Source organism: Theropithecus gelada, chromosome 17, assembly GCF_003255815.1.
Source record: "Theropithecus gelada isolate Dixy chromosome 17, Tgel_1.0, whole genome shotgun sequence".
In the NCBI taxonomy this organism is placed as follows: domain Eukaryota; kingdom Metazoa; phylum Chordata; class Mammalia; order Primates; family Cercopithecidae; genus Theropithecus; species Theropithecus gelada.
The window spans coordinates 76219683-76236633 of NC_037685.1; the positions used below are offsets into that span (position 1 = coordinate 76219683).

Genomic DNA, 16951 nt, shown 5'->3' on the forward strand with positions numbered 1-16951 from the left:
CCTGCAGGAGATTGGTGTCTGGCATGCCCCATCCCCTCTACCAAAATCTACCATGCTCAAGTGCTTTATATAAAATGGCACAGTATTTACGTATAACCTACACACACCCTTCTGTGTACTTTAAAGCATATCTAGACTACTTATAACTAATACAGTGTAAAAACTGTGTAAATAGTTGTTACTATTTTTTTTCTCTCTTTTTTTGAAACAGGGTCTCACTGTGTTGCCCAGGAATACAGGCAACCACTGCAACGCCCAGCTAATTTTTTTTTTTTTTTTTCCGTAGAGACAGGATCTCCCTGTGTTGCCTAGGTTGGTCTCAAACTCCTGGGCTTAAGGGATCCTCCCTCCTCAGCCCCCAAAGTGTGGGCATTGCAGGTGTGAACCACCATGCCCAGCTGATTTTTAAAATATTTTCAGTCTGCAGTTGGTTGACTCCACGTATATTGAATACTCAGATATAGGGGGCCAAGTGTAATATCTCATTTTCTCAAGGAATGATTGAGTATACGTTCATAGTGGAGTCAGGCTTGTATTCTGGCCTTTTATTAGTCAGAAAACTCCAGCAGGTCCTAGTTGTAGCTCAATAATTTACTATAAGTGAGACTTTGTATAAGTCACTGAATCTTCTGACTTTAGATTTCTTATCCTAAAAGTTGCCTTTTTGCAGGGCTTTTATATTATAAATCCATTGAGATAATATGGAAATAGTTATTATTTATTTGTATATTTAAGTTTATAAGATGAACGTATTCCTGGAAAGTTGTAGATGTATCACATTTTTATGAGTTGTCATACTTTTATTGAAAGAGAAAAATAATATTGAAATCTACGGGATTTTTTTTTTTTCTCCTCAATGTGAAGTTCTTTTTAATGTACATAATTAGCTACTGTTCTGTAATGAACATCAGAGTTTTTTATGTTAGGTTTTACTGAAATGGGAGCCACAACCAAGATAAAATCTCAAGAATGTATGTCACTGAAGAAAGGCAGGCTAAAGGAGAAAGGACTTAGATGATGAACCTCATGGTATTGTGGAGTGCCTTCACTATAGAGCTCAAGATCTGGCTTCTAGTCCTAAATGGCTGTTGATAGTTGTTTGGCTTTGGGCCTTACACTTCTTGTTTGTAAAATGTGGATAATAATGCCTTCCCAACCCATAGGATGTTTATAAAACAAATTAAATAGCTTAGCATTTGTTAAAATATTTGTAAACTCAAATGTTCTCCTTCCATGTAATATTCTTGTCCCACCATGAATATTATATTCCTGAAAACCTCTATGTAAAGAAAATACCTGGTTGAGAAATATAATATCTCTTTTTGGGAGGAGGGGGAAAAGATTACAGGAAAAAGAGTAAAAGGAAACAAGGCTGAGAGGAAACCCATGTAAATCTCAAGTACCACTTTGATCACTAAAGTAAAATATTAAAGATAACATGCTAAATAAGCAATAATGAGCATGCTGCAATTTTTCCTTATCAATCCTTGCCTGGTAGAAAATCTCAAGGTCTTTTTCTTAGTTTAAAGCAGATGGTCCACATAGTTGCATCTAATTCACATAGGGTGGCTAAACCTCCAGGTTTGCCTGGAACCCTCCCAGTTTATGTGTTTCCCTATGCAATTATTAGTGCCCCCGTTTCCACCCTCCAGGATGTCCTGGTTTTGATAATATAGTTGTCCTAAATGTTAGCAGATGTATGTGTAGGGGTAGGGGTGAGGACGGTAGGTGGTCGTTCTATGCATTACCAGGCTGATTTATGAGCTGGCGTTGTTTGATTTCTCTAGGGATCCAACCAAAGTTCCTTAGAAATACTGTGTGTGTGTTTTAGTGTATAAGTAATACTTCCTTGTTTTTTTCCTTTTAAATTTTTACAAAATGAAAAGGTCTCTGTTTTCCCCATTCACATGCGTCAGAGGTGGCCATGGGTAACTGCTTGGTATGTAACCCTCCAGGTTACTCTCCATACAAATCATTTTGGGTGTTTAATACAGACAAAGTTTTAAAACATTGTTATGTTTTAAATCCAGAGCGAAGTATTTTTCTAACCCCTTTAGGCTTAGTTTTGCTAACTTCAGAACATAGTGCAGAAGTCGGATTTTGCTTTCTTTGTTGTTCTCTCTTATATGTAGTTCTAAGGCTTTGGTTTAGTTTGTTGCATCTTGATCTCTTCCCTAGGGTGCATGGCCGGTACTTATATTCCTTGTTTTTCTCATTTTAGTCTCTGAATCCTTTTGAAAGTAAAACCTCAGTAGAAGTGAGTTGAAATTCTTTTATTCAAATCAGTTTCCTCAACCACAGTGGAAGAAAAAGTAAGCCCACCATGTTTTCTTTTTTGAGACAGTCTCGCTCTGTTGCCCAGGCTGGAGTGCAGTGGCATGATCTCAGCTCACTGCAACCTCTACCTCCTGAGTTCAAGCAATTCTAGTGCCTCAGCCTCCTGAGTAGCTGGGATTACAGGCACCTGCCACCATGCCTGGCTAATTTTTTTTTTTTTTTTTTTAAGTAGAGCCGGGGTTTCACCATGTTGGCCAGGCTGGTCTGAACTCCTGACCTCAAGTGATCCACCCACCTCAGCCTCCCAAAGTGCTAGGATTACAGGCGTGAGCCACCATGCCTGGCCCTCAGAATTTCTTAAAAGGGAATCTAGTGGTTTCTATCTATACCAATATCAGAGACAAGGAGCAGATTGTGTGTGTTTGTGTGTTTTATATGTAGGCAACAGGTCTAGCAGATTTTCTACCTAATGTAACACAGTCTTATAGAAGATCTAGATGCTTTTAGTGATGAGAACAGACTTATAGTAATTAGAACCCTAAGACTGCCATGAAAATGCTTGAAAACAGCTTGTTCCCTAGTTGGTCTCCTGGCTGTATTCTCCAGGCTGTCTTGTTTACTTTCCTAATTTATTTAGTTTTCATTGCTGTTACTGAATTAACTAAATTCCCTATTAAACAAGTGTAGGATGGGTGAGGAATGGCCTGCAGTGCATGTGACCAGGTTATCAGGACTTTAGTTGATTTTGAGGTTAATATGAGTCATCAAATTTATGAGCCTATAAACAAAAGACTCCATTAATAGATGTTTGTTGTTTAGAATGAAGTGGAATGATAATCCTACTCCTTTCTTTGCCAGTCAGCTCACAGTGAAAACATTATGTTCAGTTCTTAGTGCTGCACTTAAAGAGAGACATGGATGAATAAGATCATTCAGTGGAGTGAGACCAGGATAATCAGAAAGTTGAAAAAAAAAATTAATGTCTTATAAGGAACGTTTGAAAGTCTAGGGCTGTTAAGAGAAGATGTAGGGCAAACCAGGTAAACTGTACTCACATATTTTAAATGTAGAATCAACTGCTGATTCCTAGAGACAGATTAACCTCTAAGTTTGCAGGTTTATAGGTAATAGGTTACCTGTGGTTAAAAAAATACATATATTTGAAGGCCGGGCATGGTGGCTTATACCTGTAATCCCAGCACTTTGGGAGGCTGAGGCGGGAGGATCACGAGGTCAAGAGATCAAGACCTTCCTGGCTAACAATGGTGAAACCCCGTCTCTAAAAAAAAAACATACAAAAATTAGCCAGGCGTGGCGGCTGGCGCCTGTAGTCCCAGCTACTCGGGAGGCTGAGGCAGGTGAATGGTGTGAACCCAGCAGGCAGAGCTTGCAGTGAGCCGGGATCGCACCACTGCACTCCAGCCTGGGCGACAGGGCAAGACTCTGTCTCAAAAAAACAAAAACAAAACAACAACACAAAAAACGTATATTTGGGTAAAATGAAAACAACTAAGATTTTAGAAAGGCAGCGTAACATACTGGTTATGAGTATGGACCTGTGAATTAGCCTGCGGTTTAGTCCTTACCCTGTCACTTACTAGCTGTGTGACTTTGGGTAAATTGTTTACTCTGTTTCCTCATCTGAGGAGATGGTATTAATACCTCATAGGTTCAAATGCATGTAGAATATGTAGTTAATAAGAGTTCTCTTGCTGTCGTAACCACACATAGTACACGGTCCAGATAGTAGACACTGCATTGTGTCTAATGTGGTGCGGGAGGACCTCCCCTCCTTACCACATCTTCCGAAGCTCAGCAGCAGCTTGCTGTGTGGCGCAGGCCAGAAACTGGGAGATCTGTGTAGTGTGGCTGCTCATTCCAGAAGACAGGGCTGTGGGTGGAGAGATTGGGATAGGCAGAGAGGAGGGAAAAGACGTGCAACTTGGAATGCAACTCTTCCTGAATTTGGTTCTGTCTTAATAATCAAAAAAAGGAGAGTCTAGTTGTGAATGAGATGAGAGTAACAGCTTGTTCTGACAATTGGTAACATTTGGACCATTTTTATCAAGCAATTTATATGACATTTCTAAATCAATGTACCTGGATTATTTTTGTATTTTTGGACATCTGATGTGTGCCACATTTTAATATAGTTTATAGTTTTGCTGGGCTGGGCACGGTGGCTCACACCTGTAATCCTAACACTTTGGGAGGCCGAGGCAGGTGGATCACCTGAGGTCAGGAGTTCGAGACCAGCCTGGCCAACGTGGTGAAGCTCCATCTCTACTAAAAACACAAAAATTAGCCAGATGTGTTGGTGCGTGCCTATAATCCCAGCTCCTCGGGAGGCTGAGGCAGGAGAGTCGCTTGAACCAGTGGTAGGGGGCGAGGGGTAGGCAGAAGTTGTAGTGAACAGAGATCGCACCATTGCACTTCAGCTTGGGCAACAAGCGCAAAACTCCGTCTCAAAAAAAAAAAAATTATAGTTTTGCTTTAGCTTGTTCAATTTTAAAGGCAGCCTTGTTTCTACATCACCATCCTGCCTCAGAATACTTCAGTTTTCCAAATGTTTGATATACGTTGTATCTTATTGATAATCATGTAGCCTGTACTGATGATACGGCTTCTCCCAGAGACTTAATTTCTAGCTTTATTTCTAAACACGTTTAACATTCTGGGTGATGTGGGGACCCGCTAATAATAAAAAGTATGGAAAGGAAAAATTAATGAGACACATTTTTTTCTGTTACAAAATTGACTAAGTTTAGAGCAGTGTCACACTGATGATATGATGATGGGAGTTCAATTTGTTACAAACTTTCTGAAAGGCAGTCTGGCAACATATGTGTGTGTGGGTATAACTTGTACAACATACACATATATTCCTGCTCTAAACAACATAGACTAATAATCCCACTATTTTCTCTGCCAGTTAGCTCACAGCTCAAGCATTTTGTTCAGTTCTTGATGCTGCCATTATCTAGAGAGACAAATAAGCTCATCTAGTAGAGTGGGACTGGGATAATGAGAAAGCTAGAAAAATTAATAACAAAATATTCATGCCTTTCACCCAGCAATTCCATAAATTTCTCTTTGTTTCTTTAATTCCATCAACTGCTAGGAACTTATCCCATGGAAATAATAAGTGAGTGATGGAAAGATTAATATGTGAGGATAAATTAATGATAAAATATTTGTGCCCTTTTGACATGTCTTCATCATTCTTTGAGCACTTGTTATTTTTTGACATAGAGAGATGTTTTAGACTCATCTTGTACATTTCTGCCTAAGCCCTGGAGTTAGCCATTTCTCCAAGGAGTTGGCCATGGTTCCTTTTAGGGGCGAATGATATTTAGAAACTAAGATCTGGATACCCCAAATGCTTATTGCTGCTTCCAAGGCCTTCTCAGTGAACCGAGCTAGGGAGCATATGTATATATACACACACCCCACACACATCCCTCTTTACATCTATATTTCTGTATTTACATTTATTGAATTGAGCTTGCACTGATATATCCAGTTCCAGTAAAATACCACATGCTTTGTTCCAGTTTTCTTCCTTTTCTTACTGGTACTTCTTTTCCAAAAGTGAGAAACCTAGTTCCTGTTGTTCTTAATATATTTACTTATTTGTTTGGGCCTCTGTTCTTACTTGTTCAGTTTGTTCCCCACTCCTTGTGCGAATGCCCTACTCACTCTGCTTGGGCTGTAGCTCCCCTCAGTGTACTGCCGCTTTCACTGTCCTGCACTGGGACACCCTTCTCACCCTGTTCAGGCTTCCATTCCGGTTCTGAGGCTTCTCCCCTCCTCCATAGGAATGCCTCCTTACCCCACTAAGGGTCCAGCATCCTGTTTCAGGTTGTCCTCCTATACGTGGATGCTCTCACCTGCTAGGCTCTGACACACTTCTTACTGCGCCACTCCTTTATAGGGATGCCCTCCTTACCTGATTGGGCACTGATACCTTGCCCCTGCTTGCCTGCTTCACTCCAGTGACATCCTCTTCACCCCATTAGGACATGACCATCCTATCCAACCCACTCTGAAGAAGATACCTATGTTGTTTGGCTTCATCTGATGGTTTTTGAGCTCAGTTTTTCAGTTAGGGGAAGTATGAATAGGAATTAAAAGAAGGCCTGGTGTGGTGCCTTATATCTGTAATCTCAGCACTTTGTGAGGCCAAGGCAGGAGGATCACTTGAGTCTAGGTGTTGCAAACCAACTGGGACAACATAGTGAGACCCTGTCTCTACAAAAATAAAAATAAATGTTAGCTAGATATGGTAATGGGCGCCTGTGGTCCCAGCTACTCCAGAGGCTGAGGTGGGAGGATCACTTCAGCCCAGGAGGTCAAGGCTGCAGTGAGCCATCATCATGCCACTGCACTCTAGCCTGGGTGACAGGTCAAAAAGAAAACAAAATAAAACCAACAAGAGCCAACAGTTGAATATTGATATTATTTTATTGGTTTTCTTAACCTGGAAAAGGTGTTGCTTATTGGCTGTTAGCGATAGTGAAAAGCCAGGCCCCATTGGTACCAAATCTAAGAAGTATTTTTAAAAGTGTAAGAAAAGGAAAGATATGATTAATACAAATTAAGAAAGGCAAAAGGAATGAGACCGGAATCTAAAAAAGTAGCTGTGGGGTATTGAGAAACAGAATCAGAGTAGTAAAGGAGAAAATGCCTAGCATTCTGAGAAATTTAGTGAAAGGGTGGCCAGATGTTTACTTCATTAATTTCTGAAGATAGCACTGTATTGTACAATAATTAGCATTTAAAATTTTGCACACAGGTCATCATACAAAGGGTATATTATAGTTGTAATGTAGAATAACAAAAGGTTGTGTGTACTTCATACATTCACACAGCAAGACAAGGGAATGTCATTCTTTTTAAATAAGTTTTAAGTCTTCAAGGATTAGGTTTTTTTTAGAGAATACTAACTCATTTAGAGCTCATCAATCTATCATTCCAATTAAGATGCTGTTATAATTATATATGTGTGAAAATGAAGTTGTCTCCTCCTGTGTTCCCTAATTGCATTTAGATACCAAGACTGAAAATGTCAACATGATCTTTAATTCATCTTTTTTCCTATGCTGCCCACTTCCAGTCATTTCCTCTTCTCTTGGTTTTAACAATTTAATGACCTGCTGTGTATCTCTTCCTTACATTCTACCACTAGCTGCTTCAAGCTTTCTTTACTTTCTATGTGGGTGTTTGCCTTAGCCTCAGTATAATTGTGTAAATGTTATGGAAATGTCTTCTGCATCTTTTCCTTTGCTTGTCTACAGCACCTGTGCCTTACACAGGTAGTTAAATAAATGGTAGTTACGTTAAATTGAGCTCTAGAAGCTAAATTCAGGAGTACTAGAGAAGGGACTGTGGTGAATTTAGTGCCTGCCTCAAAATGCATGTTGAGGATATTGTTGTCATGCTGAATTGGGGGTCAATCTTTGCCATATCTCTAATTCTTGTAAGAGAAGCTGGAAAATCATATTTTTCTGTGAAATCTTAAAATTTTCTCACCTCATTTTAAGATACTTCCTCAACAAAAAAGAGATTGACATTGCATTTTAATATATAAAAGACTGAGAAGTTCTACAGTAAACAAATCTGTGGAAAAATCTGGAATCCTCAGTCTGTCGTAAGTGATTCTTTACCATTTGACTCCAGGCTGCCATTCACTAGTGTCAGAAAGAATGTGCTAGATATTTTATTTTTTCATTTGGGCTATTCCCTTAGCCTGGAATTCCCCCATGTTCTTTGTTTGTTTGTTTGTTTTTCGAGATGGAGTCTCGCTGTTGCCCAGGCTGGTGTGCAGTGGCACAATCTCAGCTCACTGCAGCCTCCGCCTCCCAGGTTCAAGCAGCAGTTCTCTCTGCCTCCGCTTCCTGAGTAGCTGGAATTACAGGCACCCGCCATTATGCCCGGCTAATTTTTGTATTTTTAGTAGAGATGGCATTTCGCCATGTTGGCCAGGCTGTTCTTGAACTCCTGACCGCAGATGATCTACCTGCCTCGGCCTCCCAAAGTGCAGAGATTACAGGCGTGAGCCACTGAGCCCGGCCCCCCCGTGTTTTCGACTTCATCCCTCACTCACTTCTTTTCCTGGCTTTCTAGTTTGTATTTCCCTGACAGGTACATTTATGGTATATACCTTTGCCATAAAGTTTTTGTTGTTATGGCAAGATATAACTGTCTTATTTATTTATTTGTTTATGTATTATTTTCATTGAACTGGGACTTCCTTGAGGTCAAGGATCCACACTTAATACTGTACCATATACCTAGCACAGTGCATAGTGGATGTATAGTAGACCCTTCATAATGAGGGATGAACTGAGCTAGTGAATGAAGGCAGGTAGGAACTAAACTGAATGTTATGGAGAAACAGTGGTTTTCTAATTGATCTTCCTATCTCTAGTCACCTTTAGTCTATTCTGTATATATTTTCTAGTGCAAGTTTCCTGTAGGAAATGTTTGTACTTGTCATTCTTTTGGTCAAACAGTATCTACTGATTTCCATTGCCCAAAGAATGAAGTCTGTACTTTGTCTGTGATATTCAAGAGCTTCTATGGTTGAGCCCCACTTCTGCTTTAGAGTTCATCTCCTACCCTTTCTTATTTTGCCTTTCCCTTCTAGCCAAATCTGATCACTCATTTGTGATCAGACCCTTTCGTGACTTTCGTTCAACTCTCACTTCTGATACTGTATTTCCCCACTCGAAGTTATTGCAATCTTAGTATGCTTTAAGGCTCAGCTCAGAGTTCCCTCTTTGTTGGACCATTCCTTAATTCTTCAAATGGAAGAAATGGCTTCTTGCTGTATGATCCTGGTGCATTGCGGCTCCCTTAATTGAACATTAAAATTTATCTCATTGTATAGTTTATGGATGCACCTTTTATACCTTCTGCTGGCTGGGACAGGGCTAACTCAGTACTTTGCATGTAGGAGGTATTTAATACACGTTTTTGAAAAAATTAAGTTCTTATATAGGATGTGCATTGATTTTGCTTTGTAAAAAAAATTAAAATTTAAAAACATAATTCAAATACAGTATATAGAAAATAGTGTGGAAAGATACTGTACCAGGAAGTTAACAATGCAATTGTGGCTATTTTAAAACTTATTTTTTGCTTGTCTGTATTAAAAATATTTATATAATGGGCATATATTGTTTTATAATAGAGAAAAATTGCTCATAATTTAAATTATTACATTTAATAACTTGATCTTTAAGATTTTGTTAGGTAAATGAAACCTCTTCAGCTAGATAAAATGAATAGTAAAATTTGATGAAGTACTATATAGATCTGGTGTTATATATGTATTAACATGCTGCTGAATGCCAAAAATGCTCAGAAATAAAGATAAAAATTGTAATAAGGCTGAGTGCAGTGTCCCACACCTGTAATCCCAGCACTTTGGGAGGCTGAGGCAGGTGGATTGTTTGGGACCAGGAGTTCAAGACCAGCCTGGACAACACGGTGAGACCTTGTCTTTACAAAAGAAAAGGCAGAAGTTAGCTGAGTGTGATGGCATGCACCTGTAGACCCAGCTACTTGGGAGGCTGAGGTGGGAGGATCGGTTGAGCCTAGGAGGTCAAGACTGCTGTGAGTCATGATTGGGGCTCTGTGGTTGATAGAGGGAGACCCTGTCTCAAAAACAAAAAGGAAAAAAAAAAAAAAAAAGAAGAAGGAGACCCTGTCTCAAAAACAAAAAAAAAATCTAAAAAAGAAAAAAGAAAGAATTGTAATAAGATCATTATTTGGACAAAATAGAACTAGCAGAGGTTATAATAGAGTTAAGTGACATAAACTCATAATATACAAAATAGTGATGTGTGATTAATGTGAGTTTGTTTTTCCCATAAGATTGTAAATAGGACAGTTGTGGGGAGTCAAGGGTAAATATTGGTTAATCTCTGTAATGTAATATTTTATGTAAATATGAAGTGTTTTTTTTTTTAAGCTCTTAACTCACATTTGAAAACAACATGACATCTAAATAATTTAAAATATTTCTTTTCCTCTCCTTTAGGAATCAAGGAAGGACTGAGGTAAGATTATTTCTATGGAAATTTTAGTTAAAACATGAGACTATCTTACTTTTCATTAATAATAGTGAAGAAAGTGTTTGAATTTTGGAAAACGCCACATCAAGTGCATGGCTGATGGTTAGGAATACATAAAGGTATAAATGCCACCCTTGTGTGAATGAATGGGCTCTTTTCTAGTTGTTCATTCTCAGCATTTTTCTTCTTTGACCTACATTTCCCCTCTTTTGGTACCATGAAACTGAGTAAAACTTCTGTAATACTGTACTAATACGTTAGTATTACTTCATTGTGACAACGGCATTTGATACGGAGTTTTTGAGGACTTTAGATTCTGACCCATTGAGTCCAGTTTGTGATTTACAGTACTTATCACATAGTAGAGAGATATTTAATAAATACTTTATGATCTTCCTACATGCTTGGGAGACGAGTAATTTTGTTTATAAGTTTGTTTAGTGTAAAATGTGATGTTCTTTTGGGGAGATATGATATCTGATAAAAAGCATTTTGAAAGAACACCTAGTATGTCTTTTTATTCTAAACCTTATTATTGAGCTATCCTTGTAACTGTTGAGTTGTATATGTCAAAACATTCAAAAATAATACCATGTACTCATATAGTTGTCATTAAGACCTACGAAATAAATGCATCCTCTGTTTATGGGAGTGTTTAAGCTTTTCGGAGTAAATAGTTCACTTCACACCCCCACATCTTAAGTACAATTGCTTTCTTAATATTCTTAAAATATTCGCTTATTCAGCAATATTATTTTTCTTCTATAAGCCAGGCACTCTGCTAGATCGTAAGGATATAAAATATAGTAAGACATGATCCCTTGACCTCAGACCTCAGAGATTTTTAGGAAAAAAACAAAAAAAGATGATTTTTTTTTTTTTTTTTTGAGATGGAGTCTCATTTTGTCATGCCTGGCTAATTTTTGTATTTTTAGTAGGGACAGGGTTTTGCCATGTTGGCCAGGCTGGTCTCAATCTCCTGACCTCAAGTGATCCGCCTACCTCGGCCTCTCAAGGTGCTGGGATTACCAACACCACTGCACCCAGCTGGAAAAAAATAATCTTACCCCTGTTTTGGAAAGAGTTCTTCAGCCATAGACTAGAGAAAACATGAAAACTGTCTTTTTATGATGGTAGATTAGCCCCATTATTCTTTTTGTTTTTGTTTTCTATTTTCTTATTAGTTGTAGTAATTTTTATTTTATTTCGGGGGTACCTGTGTAGGTTTGTTACATAGGTATATTGCATGATGCTGAGATTTGGGCTGATATTTATCCTGTCACCCAGATAGTAAACATGGTAACCAATAGGTAGTTTTTTAACTCTTAGTCTCCTCTCTCTTCTTGGAGTCCCTAATGTCTATTGTTCCCATCTTTAGGTACATGTCTACCCAATGTTTAGCTCCCACTTATAAATGAGACCATGTGGTATTTGGCTTTCTGTTTCTGCACTAATTCACATAGGATAATGGCTTCCAGCTGCATCATTGCTGCAAAGGATGTGATTTTGTTATTTTTTTTTTATTAGCCCCATTATTCTGACAAACGGGAATAGATTGTCTTTCTCTCTTTTGATTTTTTTAAGAGACAGGGTTTTGCTGTGTTGCCAAGGTTGGAGTGCAATGGCTGTTCATAGTGAACTACAGCCTGGAACTCCTGGCCCAAGGAATCTTCTTACCTCAGCCTCCCAAGTAGTGGGGATTATAGGTGTGCACCAGTGTGTCCAGTTTACATTCTCTTTTTGTGAGCGAGTATTAAGGAGTTTTTAATAAAGTTAAAGTGTTTAGTGAAATGACTGGAAAACACATTTAAAAACAATTTGATTTATAACTAAAATTTTTTTATATGTAGTTTGAATACAAAAGTCTGTTATAATCTCTGGTTAATGTGTCTATTAGGTGTCATTTACTTTGAATGAGGACCTTGCAAATATTCATGATATTGGTGGAAAACCGGCTTCAGTCAGTGCTCCTAGAGAACACCCATTTGTCTTGCAAAGTGTTGGAGGACAGACATTAACAGTGTTTACTGAGAGCTCATCAGGTAAGTGGGAATGGAATTATTTAATGTGATTCCTGTACTTGTTGTATAGATTTTCTGTCTCAACATACACTCCTGTTTGCTTTTTTTTTTTTTTTTTTTTTTTTTGAGATGGCGTTTCGCTCTCATTGCCCAGGCTGGAGTGCAATGGCACAATCTCAGCTCACTGCAACCTCCACCTCCCAGGTTCGAGCGATTCTCCTGCCTCAGCCCCCTGAGTAGCTGGGATTGCAGGCATGCACCACCATGCCCGACTAATTTTGTATTTTTGGTAGAGACGAGGTTTCTCCATGTTGGTCAGGCTGGTCTCAAACTCCTGACCTCAGGCAATCCGCCTGCCTCTGCCTCCCAAAGTGCTGGGATTACAGGCGTGGGCCACCGCACCTGGCCTCCTGTTTGCTTTTTTAAGGTCATTACCAAGACTGTTCCATCTCTCATTTTGTCTACCTCTGTTATTCATACTATGCTACTTCTCTGCTCTGTGTACTTTCTTGTGATTAATGAAATTTTGGCCATTACTTGAGAAGGGTTTAATTTCTATTTGGGATATGAAGATATAGAACAAAGCAGATGGAAGAATTTGGTTCATCCAGCTGCCTTCTCAGATGTTGAAGAAACAGTATTCTGAATTTTGCCAAGATAAGGTCATCATTGCTTGTTTTAGTAAATTGATATTTAGCAAGTATAAGTTGTACTTTAAAAATACAGCTCGAGGCCGGGCGCGGTGGCTCAAGCCTGTAATCCCAGCACTTTGGGAGGCCGAGACGGGCGGATCACGAGGTCAGGAGATCGAGACCATCCTGGCTAACCCGGTGAAACCCCGTCTCTACTAAAAAATACAAAAAACTAGCCGGGCGAGGTGGCGGGCGCCTGTAGTCCCAGCTACTCGGGAGGCTGAGGCAGGAGAATGGCGTAAACCCGGGAGGCGGAGCTTGCAGTGAGCTGAGATCCGGTCACTGCACTCCAGCCTGGGCGACAGAGCGAGACTCCGTCTCAAAAAAAAAAAAAAAAAAAAAAATACAGCTCGATATTAGGGAATATTTTAGTCTGAATTTTTCATCTTGTATGCTTTGTATACCAAGAGGACCTTTTTATTGCACAGAGATAACTTTTAATTGATATTGGCTTCTAAGAAGTTTCTGTGTAGAGTTTTAAGATTTTATGTGTTTGCAATGAGGTATTTTAACAGTTCAATAAATCAGAAGCAAATGTTTCCATTTGTGAATTAAATACAGAAGGAACTTTCTTGTGGCACACACTCAGCATGAGTATATTTTCCATGTTTTGGGATTTTTATCTTTCACTGAGTTTAGAATACTATTAAAGCAACAGGCCACCTTAGTTTAATGGAGCTAATTTTCTGCTATCTGGTTCAAAAAGCTTATTGATAAAAGAAAACATTTGTGATTTTGTTGTATTGCATCAAACATTTCAAAGGAAGCTGTAAGAAATTATAGTATGTTAAGAACACCATTGGTTAAAAAAAGGTACATCCTCATAAATTTTTTTGTGGTGTCTTCGATTACCAATAGCTACATAAAATGATCTAAATATTATTCTTTTTTTCTTGGATGTACACTATAACAAAATGGTAAATTATAATTCTTCAGTTATGTAGTTGAAGGTAGAAGGTTGGTTTCACTGCAGTTTTCTGATGCTCTAATAATTAATAGTGTAGTAGTATGGGAGGCAGAAAAGTAACAGTTTCTCAATACATCCATTTTATACTGGAGAAGATTCAACCCTTCAACAAATATTTATTGCATGCTACATGGTTCAGGGCATAGTATAGACCTATGTAAAAATCTGAAATTTGTCTGAAATTAAAAGCGCATTTGAATTCAGTATGTTAAAGAGTTTTCATTTTGGCGGGGTGCGGTGGCTCGTGCCTGTAATCCCAGCACTTCAGGAGACCGAAGTGGGCAGATCACCTAAGGCCGGGAGTCCGAGACCAGCTGGGCCAACATGGTGAAACCCTGTCTCTATTAAATAAAAAATTGGCCAGGCGTGGTGGCGGGTGCCTGTAATCCAGCTACTCAGGAAGCTGAGGCAGGAGAATCGCTTGAACCCAGGAGGTGGAAGTAGAAGTGAGCTGAGATTGCACCACCGTACTCCAGCCTGGGTGATAGAGGGAGACTCAATCTCAAAAAAAAAAAGAGTTAAGGAGTTTTAGTTTCAACAACTCTATTCCTTTTGATTGATGAGATTTAATAAGATCCATTGAACCTGTGAGGTTTTCTCTACTTTTGTGATTGTCCTAGAGTGGAAGAGGCATGGCACCAAGGTAGTAAAAAGGAGACATCGCCTTGATAAAAGTTTGAGGTAGGGAAACTTGAACTTTTTTTTGTAGAAAAAAGTACCCTATTACAAATTTTTTACATCTTATTAAGTGACTAATTTTTTGAAAGCATGATTTATTTCTGGTACTTCTACGAAGACAGTGATTTAGAAAGCTAACATTTGTTAGCCTCAAAATTAGTCTTCCATTGTACATTTTAAAAACACTTTAGTGTTGTGCTCTTTTTGAACATTTCGTGTTCACATTTCTGGCTACAGTGTACTCTGAAGGGAACGTGGTTTTATGAGGATTATCTTGGCAGGGATATGGAAGAGAATTAAGATTGTCATCCTTATTCTGGGGCTTGGACGGTATGTTCTTGCTTTGTACAACTGTGATAATACAAATGCAGTTCTAAGTTGCTATTAGTTATAATACACTATAACAATATTTTACTTCTTAACCTCATTATTTCTGTTTCAAGTCATTGTTCCTTGATTCTCTTTGCACCTTTCTGTGCCTTAATTTTCTCATTTATGAAATGAGGATAATTTGTTGACATATAAAAATATGAATACATTTAAACACTTAGAACAATGCTCAGTATATAATGAATGCTCAAATATTAGCTGCTGTTGTTAATATTACACCTTGTTTTTAAACACTTTAGGTTTCAAGTTTATTTTAAGGCAAATGCATGCATTTTAGCTCAATCTGGATGTATATCACTTGATAAAATTCAGCCAGTAGGGATTTTTGTATTAAATGTTTCTCAATTGCCTGCATGACCAAGAAAAAAGCTCTAGAATTGTGAGTAGTTTATCTCCTCTGAGGAGTCTTATGTATTTGCTGTTTCTAGTCATTAAAGCAGCAGTTATACAAGTGGGTTCCTTGTATCTCTTGGAAGTCATAAATAGTACAATGGCCTCTGTGACTGCTGCGACATATTTAAAATGTTAGATGTATGTTGTATATGTGCATTCTTTTCTATAGAATGGTACCAGAGCTTTCACTGGCATCTCAGAGGAATCTGTGGCTCAGAAAAGCTACAGAACCACTATCCTAGTTTTAACCTTAGTTGGTCATGAACCTGCCAAAGTATAAGTGACTAAGCCATTTTATAGGGAGTAAGCTGTTGATTTTACATTGAAATATAAATGAGGTAGGCATTATCTGGAATATTTCTACATTTTCTATCAAGCATAGAACTGTACTTGCTTTTCTAGGCTCTTCATTTCTTTTTATTAGTGCACAGGTCTATAAAATGTAGAGTTTGTAAGGAAGCTTGAAATCACATTTTAGTTCACTATGTTAGGAGTTTTAGTTTTAATAACTTTATTCCTGTTAATGTGATTTTGCTAGTTTTTGAGAGGCCTCCTTTGAGTCTATTTTCCTAATGATTGAATTTGGCACATTTGGGTATCTTTTAGGGAGAGGGAATTAGAGGGGACTAATGATAAGTTATACAGTGTTTTCTCTTTAATTAAAATAATCTGCATGTCATCAACATTTTATGAACTCAGTTAATGTATTTCTAATTCAGTGTTCCTGTCTGAAAGAATATATTTTATTTTTATAGGCTATTTTGGGTTACCCCGTCTTCCACTTCTGCTTTCCTCTATGAAAGTCAAAATGATCTATTAATATTTCTCTGTTATTTTCATGGAGCTCTCTTATCCATTACCCTTATCTCTGTGGAAATACCTCATGTGTTTGGCCTTGCATTTCCCCGCCTTGGGTCTTCAGTTTAGTATTTTCATCTACTATTTATTGATAACTATAGATAACTTCTATTTTTTCTGCCTTTGGCATCCTCTTTGGCATTCCTACTTTTATTCAAAGTTAGATTTTCTTGTTTTTTTTTTAGAGGCGGTGTCTCACCCTGTTGCCCAGGCTGAACTTCTGGGCCCAAGTGATCCTCCCACCTCAGCCTCCTGAGTAGCTGGGACTACAGGCGTGCACCACCATGTCTGGCTCTTAGATATTATTATTTATAACTGCCAATTCTAGACAAAAATGTTCATTCATCTGTTCAATAGATATTTTTGGTGCTAAGCCCTGTGCTAGAATAAGATTAGCCTCCTGTGCACTGAGGCAACTGGTATGTGAATACAAGTGCTCCAATGGAGTTATGCACAAAGGGGAAAAAAAGCATGTGTACTTTGCCTGAGGGAACTGGCTTCAGAAGTAGAGATAATATTTGAGCTGGACCTTGAAGTATATGAATAGGATGAAAGATAGTAAAGATAAATTCATTTTTCTAGCCTTCAAGGATC

The 16951-nt window shown here is 38.3% G+C and overlaps 1 protein-coding gene across 2 annotated transcripts in view; it reads left to right on the forward strand.

Moving 5' to 3' along the window:
- GTF2F2 (general transcription factor IIF subunit 2) overlaps positions 1-16951 on the forward strand; it is a 170336-nt gene that overhangs the window by 19947 nt on the left and 133438 nt on the right. For both annotated transcript variants that reach the window (XM_025364650.1, XM_025364649.1), the window contains exons 3-4: positions 10325-10343; positions 12256-12400. In XM_025364650.1, coding sequence (XP_025220435.1) covers positions 10325-10343; positions 12256-12400 — 164 coding nt within the window. The remainder of the gene's footprint in view (positions 1-10324; positions 10344-12255; positions 12401-16951) is intronic.